At 37.3% G+C, this 10,020-nt stretch overlaps 1 protein-coding gene across 1 annotated transcript; it reads left to right on the top strand.

The window, feature by feature from the left end:
* The first annotated feature begins 2,518 nt into the window (after nt 1-2,518).
* On the top strand, nt 2,519-4,089 carry m17 (IL-6 subfamily cytokine M17). The gene is made up of 3 exons (XM_044144614.1): nt 2,519-2,698; nt 3,070-3,218; nt 3,326-4,089. The coding sequence occupies exons 1-3, from the start codon at nt 2,644-2,646 to the stop codon at nt 3,791-3,793; spliced, it is 672 nt and encodes a 223-aa protein (XP_044000549.1). The 5' UTR covers nt 2,519-2,643; the 3' UTR covers nt 3,794-4,089.
* The last annotated feature ends 5,931 nt before the right edge of the window (nt 4,090-10,020 follow it).

The following is a 10,020-nucleotide window of genomic DNA, read 5'->3' as shown; positions in this document are numbered from 1 at the left end:
TGCACACACACATGCACATGCACACGCACTAACTAACTTATTTGAATTGTTTCAAGTAATTCAATTAAGTTTATCCCACGTAATTTATTGATTTGGTTTAACTAGACAAATTTAAGTCAGTCTTATTCAAATCATTTAGTTTATTAAAGGTTTTTTGGACTCAGACGATCTTTACTTGAGGGTGGTTGGACAGGAAAGTGGGTAATGAAAGAGGGGGAAGACATGCAGCTAAGATCATCAGGCTGGGAATCGAACCTCCAACTTCTGTGTTGAGGACTAAGGCTTCCTTATGTGAGTTGTTATCTAACCCTGCCCCACCACAGCAAGTTGTCATCACTAAACCAAAAGAATTAAATGAGATTAGTAGAAGTCCATAAAATGCACTACAGCTGAAATAAATTTTTTTGAGTGCAGTAGAAAGCTTTTAAATAAATAAGCAAGCATTGGAAACCAACACCCACTTCAAATCTGTGAAGTGGAGGGAAAAAGGTAACTAATTTCAATTCTTTTTCCACTATTAACCTTAAATAAATTCCACAAATTACTCTCAGAAGTCACTTGCTAGTAATTAGTCTAGTTCAGGGCCTCAAGAGCCGATTATCCTGCAACTTTTAGCTGCATCTCTACTTCAACACACCTGAGTCAAATAATGAGGTCGTTAGCAGGACTCTGGAGAACCTGACTGCACTTAGGAGGTGATTCAGCTGTTGGATTCAAGTGTGTTGGACCAGGGAGACGTCTAAGAGTTGCAGGACACCGGCCCTCCAGGACCAGGAGTGCCCACCCCTGGTCTAGTTGTTTAATCTGAGGTTAATACAGCTGTCTTATGAGATTTGCTTTTAAACTATCCTAAGCTTTTAACAAACCTACCTTGACATGGCCGTCCACCTAAACCAGGGGTCTCAAACTCCAGGCCTTGAGGGCCGCAGTCCTGCAACTTTTAGATGTGCCTCTGCTGCAGCACACCTGAATAGAATAATTAAGGCTCTGGAGAACTGATCTACACAAGGTGGAGGTAATTAAGCCATTTCATTCCAGTGTTTTGTACCTGTGGCACATCTAAAAACTGCAGGACTGTGGCCCTCGAGGCCTGGAGTTTGAGACCCCTGACCTGAACTAACATGAAGGAAGAGGAGCGCATTAGTCAGAGAAGACTTAAGCTCACCACCCAACAGGACAATGATACTAAACATGCAGTCGGAGCAAAAACAATAAATGTAATGAAGAATCTGTGGCAAAGCTTGAATATTTATGTTCACAGAAGCTCTTCGTCTGTTCTGACCATCAGACGGACTGAAAAGACAAACTGCCTAACATTTCAGTCAATTTCATAAATTTATTCCTTTATTCTTCTACGGATTGACTGAGGGCTGGAAATAAATACATGCCATGATTTTTATGCTGGTATTTCTAAAACAAATCTTAAAAAGCATGTATTGTTTTCCTTTGCCTTCACGGCTATGTGCTACTTTATGTTGGTCTATGAAAACAAAAGTGTAATAAAATAAAATTAAATTAGGCATCTATCAAAAGGTAAAAAAACCCCCTCTAGGGGTAGGAACAATTTTGCAAGACACAGTGGTATTTTGTTAACATTTTGTTTGCTTTCAGGATTTCGTTCCTCAATACCAGCCACGGATATTGTCAAACGGAAGTGACATCTTTCCTAAAAAGCTTTGTGTGGCTAAAATCCCTGAAAGACGTAACACAGCAATGTGTAGCAATGAACTCGTGCTCATTCTGCCTGTCAGAAGCTGGGCTCATTGCTTCTTGTTACGTAGATTCTCTCATCTTTACGTACATGTAAAGTTTGTGATTGTGAAACCCATTTCCTGTGACCTGACAAGCATCCTGTATGGAATACCACATAACGCTATTGCTTGAATTCAGAAAAGTTGACCAATATTAAGAGAAAAAAAGATGTAATTGTTTCTGAAAAAAAAATAACTCAAAGAAGAAAATTTTACACTACTCACCTCAGAACTGCACTTAGTTCTCTTTTTTATTTTATTTTTTTAAGTATTAATCAACTAAAATAAAATGACGGTTTCATCAGACAGTTAAGATTTTCCAGAGAAAATATGAAATAAAGTCTTTTGCTTAATTTAATTTGTGTTAAATTAAGTAAAAGTGAGTTCAGTTTGAGCTGACAAAAGGACAGAGAACATTTCCAGTGACTTGACACCTAATCGTTAACTCAAGATGGTTTATTTTTGTGAAATGACATAAACCCACCGCTTGTGCCGATGTTTTTCCACACATGCAACCATTTTGTCTTAAATACCTCTGCAACTTTCCAACCATACCTCCATATATGTCTTTAGATCAGGTCAACGCCCTGACATGTCTGTACACAGATCAGACATGCATGAGAATGAACCTAATCTCATGACACATTATTGTTGTTATTTTTAAGTTTAGGTCAATGCTATTCCCAAGAAACATGTCACAATTTCTTCAAATGATAAAATGAATAATAGCAGTAAGAAGAACTTAATATTTTGGTCAGGAAGAAATCGCCCAGGATGACGTGCCGTTCATGAGGTTTGGTGCGCGTCATTTCCTGTGGGTTCTTCTAAAGAAGTTTCAAAGGAGTGTGATCATGACAAGTCCACACAATTTGACTGTGAGACACAGAGGAGAATGAATGGTCATGTAAAGAATATGCATTTTCAACAGCTTGTGGAAAGAGCAACAAGTAAGTTTACCTACATTCTCTTCTTATCAACTCAAAAAGCAGCTTTAAACATCATCGGATCGTTTTCTTCTTAAAATGATGCAACCTATTTTTAGTGACTTGTGGCTGTTGTGAAACTAACTGAAGTTTGCAGTTTCCTGCATGAATGAGGCTGATTCCCTTTTAGCATTTTTTGTCCAGTATTTGCGTAACAGACATTTTTTCCACGCAATTTCAGCATATTTAGACTACAAAATAATAAGTCGGTCTGTTTTTCCAGTCAGTATGTTCTACAGTGGATTGAGTTTGGTTCTGCGATTACAGTTTTGTAACTGAACTTCTCCTGTAATGTCAGGCAGTTTACAATAACTGACCACTTCTGTTCTCCTCAGCATTACTCTGCTTCCTGCTGCTTGTGGTTGTTGATTCAACAAAAAACGTGGCAGCCGCCAGAAATCAGGAGTGCAGCCATGACCTGCATCAGACTCTGCAGCTCACCAGGCTTGTCCATAAGGGAACTGGTGATCTAATAAAACAATATGTGAGTAAATTCATAAATCTGCTTCATTTTTACCTGAACAATCATGTGTTGTCACTGTGTTAAATTATGTTTTGAATCTGATTTGAATTTTCATTCATCTCTGGCAGAAAACGTCCCAAGGGGAAATGGCAGAGCTCCTCTGCAAGGCTTCGGTGAGTGGCATCCCTGACCCAAACATCTCTGGGCTGGAGCCTTCAGAGAAAACAGCCAGCATGTACGCACAGCTCCAAGCCTTCGCCCCTCATCTGAAGAGGGTGTACGAGCAGCAAACAGACTTGCAGCCCCCCAAGAATCCACTTCTAATTCTACTTAACACGGTGATAAATCAGTCCGGGATGCTGACTCGCCGCATAAACAACTTTTATCACAAAGTCTTCCCGAACCTGCCTCTACCGGAGCCAGCGGGTGGATCCACAACACTACCACCGCCTCAGAACATCTTCCAGCAGAAGGTCTATGGCTGTGTGGTCCTGACGACCTACAAGAAGCTCCTGACAAACATGTCCAAAAACATGAGGACTCTAAGAAGCAAAGTCTGCAGAAAGGCACCAGCAAGTGAATTCAACTTATTTTGATGACCTGGGACTGACCGTCGGCGGTCGGTTTCCAGTAGCACTTTACTTACTGAGACGACAGACTTACAAAAACATGAGTTTGAAGATGGCAGGTACATCAGAGTAATGGAGGATATTTATCGTATTTAATATTTATTTTCTGAAAGTGTTCCTGGAAAGAGTGAAGTGTGAAATGATTAACAGGCTTATTGTTGAATGGTTTGTAATTTAAATGTTTTTTTGTTTTTTTTTTTGCTGTAGACAGAACATTAATCTGTTGTTCCCACCTGACTGCATCAGTATGGACAATTAAAAGATGCAACACAAGCTGATTTGTCTGCTGGATTATTCCTGTAAACTTTTCTAATAGTTTCTTTTCCCCCAAAAGTGTATGAAAAGAATCATGTGCTGTTTTTTTGGGTTTTTTCACTCAGAATCACTCCCTAAAAGAGGAGTTAAAAAGAAAATCGGGAAGCTGCTGAGACGCTGACTGTGTGATATCAGCTTCTAGTGACGCATGTGTTCAACACAGGGCAGCATCAGATAGGAAAGATTTCATGAAACTAGCAGGCTGTCTGGTCAGTCACAAGGTGTATGTGGGTGTTTGTGTGTTTTGGGAGGGTCAGACCGCTACATATGTTAACGGTGTGTCATTTGCAGCTTTGTTATACAGATGCTCATGCAAGGGTGTATTAAGATGGGGAACAAAACTGATAAGATTTTGGATAAAGTTGCCCCCATGTGTAAGTGCTTGAAGACTTGGGCTTTATTATTCTGGATAATTTCCACAAAATTAACAAACTATAGGTCAACTTTCCTCCAGTCACAAGCTGCTAGGAAACTAGAAGTAGATAGGGGATTTACTCTAGGTCATGAATCAAGTTCCCTGTTATAACTTTGCCTTATTTAAAGCAACACAGAGGGCACCTTAGGGCACCACCTACTATTGAGTCTGGATCATGCATTTCTTTTAACTGTGCTTATAATATATACCTCAGCCCACTTTTGAGGAAATATAAAAACAGCTGCTGACATCTCGGTTAAACCAGATTTGCCGAACACTGCAGAAATAGTATTACCATTAAACTTGCCCACATTTTGTCACATTAGAACCACAAACTTTTATGCATCTTATTGGACAGCACAAAATATTGTGTGACAGCGATGTGAAAGAAAAATCATACATGGTCATTTGAAGTTTTCCTAAATAATTCTCCTAAATGTGTGATGCACATTTGCATTCAGCCTATTCTGAAGAATGATCTTTTGCTGTAGATACAGCGGTGAGTCTTTTGGGGTGTGTCTCTACCAGCAGACTAAACAGTTTGAGCTCTTGTTTTTTTTTTTGGATAAAACAGCAGCTTAGTCAAACTGGGTACATTTTCACACAAATTCTAGATAAGACTTAGGCCTGGTCTTTAATCTATCTCTTTGTCACTGTGCATGTTTAGTGTAGTTGTTCTGCAGGCAACTGAACCTCTGCCGAACCCTGTATGTTCTGCACATTCAAGTTTTGCTTCGGGATTGCCCATCAACTCTCACCAGCTTTTCCATCCTTACACAGCAAATATGAATCCCTCCAGCATGATGCTGCCACCTCCCATATTTCACAACGAGGATGGTGCGCTGAGATGCGCAATCAGTCAGTTTCCTGCAAGTGTAACGCCTTACATCTAAGTGAAGACTAAGTAAACTTAATCTTTTTTTATGGCCTTCTTTCAACAATGTCTTTCTTTGGAAAAAAATATGTATTATTTTCCTTCCACTTCACAAACATTAACTGCTTGATGTTTAGTCTATCAGATTCAAACTAGTATTCATTTATTATATTCGAGGAAAGAGTATACTGTCAAGTTTCAAAACAAAAAGAGGATCTAAGTCTTAATTAACCCAATAGACAGAGATTGAGCACAGGGCAATCCATAGCCATGTATGGATGTGAATCACTACTCATCTTATAGAAAATGTCATATTCATCAGTTAGTAGTGTCAAATTAATAATAATAATAATAAAAAATCTCTTTGAATGAACTTAAGAGTGTAAATATAAGCCAGGGAGTATCACAAACCTTTAATAGTTTAAAGCGTGTTACAGGTTGCTTTAACATCCCTTCCTTGAAATGTTATTTCTATAAACTAATTATTTAGACTTTTATTTTGAAGGGTTCACTCAAACACTCTCTTCTGAGAGAAACAGACTGAACGAGGCTTGAAATAGTGCTTCCGATAAACTCATTTCATGAAAACTATGAGTCAAGTGGAAAATAACTTCTGAAACTTTGAGTGGTTGAATCCTGTGGTGACGCCACAAATGCTTTTTTTTTCTGTTTTCTTTTTTTTTTTACCTGCACTGCATCACGACTACTCACGCAATAAATTAAAGCATTATTAAGTGAAACACAATGAAACAAATGAAAACATGACAGAAAAAGTTTAATGTTTAATAGCAGATTGAAAGGCATTCATTTTCAAAAGATACTTTTAATTTTACAACTGATTGGGACACATTTACTGAATATGAATGTATGAGGAGAAAATGCAGAGTCCAGGAGTAACAGGAGTTTAGATGTGGCACACATTCACAGTGATTTAAGTCACACACACACTTTAGCATCTGCATGGGCCCAGAAGCTGTTTGGGACCTTTAACATAATTTAATTTGAACAATTTCTGATTACTAACGGCCACCAGAACACAATATTTTTTATCATGTCATCCATGTTTCTACATTTGTCTTTTACCCATCTAATTTAATAACTATTGTTAAAAAACTCAGACATGAAACAAATGATAGACATATTTCGAAAAATACACATTACTCATACATTTGTAAATATGCTTTTAATTTATTTCGTTTGTTTGTTCCCTGCTAGTGATGAGGCCCTAAACTACTGTTTCCTGATCTGAGATATACTGCCGCTAGATGGCAGTATATCTCAGTAACAAAGTAAGATGAAAACTGAATAATAGGCAATAAGCAATCACAATAATAATACTAATAATGACAAACGTTTGAGTTCTTATTTTTTTAAAGCAATGTCATTATTTTATGATTGTTTTTATCATCTGACAGTCAGAAAAGCGTGGGTAGAAGGAGGAAAGATGACAACATATCTTCCTATTGCTGCAACATTTGGTGTAAAGTTCAAATGCTGACTTGATGTTTTTAAGTTTCATTTTGTTTTTATGCTTGCATTTATTTTTGTTCAGTTTAGAAAGCTTCTTAAAGACTCTTATGTGTTTCTCAAAAATTGTATCGTGAACTTTGAGAGAAAAGTAGTTTTCTAACTATTGCTCAAGGAAAATGGTTTCCATTACTCATTTTTATTTCAAGTTATGATGTTTTTTTTTTATACATCTTTGCACCATTTGCTCAAATGCTGTTCTCTCACCATAAAGAAATGTTATAACCTTATACTAACCTTAAAATATATGAATGATCCTCTCATGATGAAGTAGCACAAAGATTATATACATGATATTATTCTGCTTATTTAAAAATCATTCAGGCTTTGTTACACAATAACCCCATCCTGAGAAATAAAGGGTTTATGCATCGTTCAAGGCCCTACATTAATATGGATTTTATGCCCATGATGAATGTATGTAGACTTCTCACTGGACCAAAAGTTCCTTTTTCCTTTTGAGAGAAATGCACATAATAAACAGTTTCAATGTCCTTTATTTTGCATCTACAGAGTGCAGGGAACTGGCACTTTACTGCTCACAACCAGAAATAAATATTTTCTGTAATAGAAATAAAACGACAAAAAGCTTTTTGCCATGAGACAAACCATACTATCTTTGATCAAGGAGCATTACAAAAATTAAACTTTGCATGTTCAAGCCCCTGCATTCACATATATAGTCATTTGTATATAAATATCATTCAATTTCTTGAACTCTGCTAACAATAAAGGTGGATATTTATTTTAATAAAGTTCCATTCACAAACCTACACTCATTATTGGCATGAATGTTATATCAATTTGTGGCTTTTAATTCTTTTTCAGACTTGACTGGTTGTGGTGCAACTTTATTAATTTAAAAATCTATAACTGAATCAGAAAACGGCCCATTCTGGCAAGAACAGCAGTCAAGCCATGTTAAAAGCAATTAGCCATAGTTACAGCGGTAAGAGTTGTGTAATCGAGGCATGAGGCCAGAAAGGCTTTAACCCAGTGTTTGTGGTGGCTTGGTTGGGTTATGACATTCACTCTGACCTACAAAAGACAATTCAAAAGTCTGATTTATGGCCTAAAGTTGAAAGAACATTCATGCCCATGAAGTGTATTGTAAAGTTTTTACTGGAACCAAAATGTTATCTCTTTTTAAATAAATGCGAATAATAAAGTGTTTAAGGTCCCTTTTTGTGCAAACAACGCAAGGCGTGCACATTCTATAGTAAAGAAATAAATATTTTCTGTGTTCATACAAGACAACTATAATATCACAGGATATTTATGAAAATAATTTGTAAATTCATTCCCATTTACATCAACAAATAGTCCTCTATGTTTGAATACCATTGCTCTGTCTTGGCATACAGTAGTGCAATCTTATTGCTTAGAATTAAGTCTTCTAATAAATTAAAATTGTCGTTCAGTTTGCATAGTTGTTCCAACGTGCATGAGGCGCATCGTCAGTGCAAGCATGTTGCTACAAGGCAAAACAAGAAATTAATATCACACAGTTAAGGCATGAAACCTTCTATTCTCAAAGCTTACTTAAAACAGCTGGACACTTCAGGCTAGCAACACAAGTTGCAGAAAGAGATCACATCCGTCTTTAAAAACCTAACGTTCATCCTTGATTCGATCTCAAAGTTAGACAACAGCTGCAAAAGAAAGCAAAACAGCAACTCAGCTACAGGTTTCAGACTCACAAATTCATTCAAACTAACTGAAATCAATTTCAATGTCATTTTAAAAACATATGCTGGCTACCTGTGCAACACATTAAATATTGGATGAACTATTTTTCGTCTTTTTAAAGCACAATGTACTCTGTGAACAAACCTTCAGAAAATGCTCGAAGGTGATTCCCTCATAAAATTCGTTGGGGTCCTGAGTTCAAAACAGGAAGCTTGTGATTTAGGCTGTGCAAGGAATGAATCAAACGACTTTATATAATCAAAACCACTTCCTTACCGTGTGACCAACTGTTCTGGCCACTTCAAACATGGCTGCATTAGCAATGGCTTTGGCCGTTTCTTTCCCCAGTGCTCCACTGCGAGATAACAACTCCTCCACCAACTGGAAATATTAGAACAAGAACAGCTCTGATTTATGGAGGTGAAGGAATGAGGTGAAATTCTCAATTTCCAGGTGACTGACAAACAATAATTCAAATGATTCTTATTGCAATAAGAATCCTTTGAATATTCTGGATTCAATAAGAAGCTCACATGTCTGTAATCCTCAAGCGTTATCAATCCATCGCCGTCTGAGTCATGCATGTTGAATATAACTGCAGAGAAAAATGCAACTTTTATGCCAGTCACTGGCAAACATTGATTAGAGATTCCCTGAAGACAAAACGCACATTGAAGTTTCTCCCTCCTGATATTTTTACGCTGTTCATCTGTTATTTTCGCAGTCGGGGGCCTGAAATGAGACATGACCGCCAGAAATTCTTCAAAGCCAATCTCGTCTGCTATGCCCTGAAGACTCGGGGAAAAGTTTCTGTAATAAAAACCAAAAAAAATAAATAAATAAAATACATGCCATAATTATTCTAAGAGTTAACTTGCAGGCACAATAGTATCAACAGTAATAATAAGCAGTCAAATAGAGAAAACCGAGTTTCTTAAGAGTGAAGTTATGTTGTAAATGCAAATGTAAGCATCAGTGTAAAATGCCTACACCATATATGTATATATATATATCTATTTGTTTAGGGTTTTTTAAAATCTGTCTCTTCCTGGTAGCCAGCAGTAACTGTAGGCAGGCCCAATAAACTTTCACTTGAAATTATTCGTCAGTAATGCGCCAAACTTGACAGGTTTCTGCTCAGCCTCTTCAGCAAGAAACATTACCATCAAATGGTGATGTTAGTTCTTATTAAAAGAGTAATACCTGCATTTTGGATCACCCTTCAAGATAAGACTGATCAGAGTTTGTGATTGGCTGGACATTGTTTTGTTCACGGCACACGGGTCACCCCTATTTCCTGCACAGAGGATCTATGGGGAAGGTAAAAGTGCTGACACCATCCTTCTGCGGCAATAAGCTGTGACACATCCAGTC

Source organism: Gambusia affinis, linkage group LG17, assembly GCF_019740435.1.
Source record: "Gambusia affinis linkage group LG17, SWU_Gaff_1.0, whole genome shotgun sequence".
NCBI classification, from domain to species: domain Eukaryota; kingdom Metazoa; phylum Chordata; class Actinopteri; order Cyprinodontiformes; family Poeciliidae; genus Gambusia; species Gambusia affinis.
This window is presented reverse-complemented; position numbering and strand designations above follow the sequence as displayed.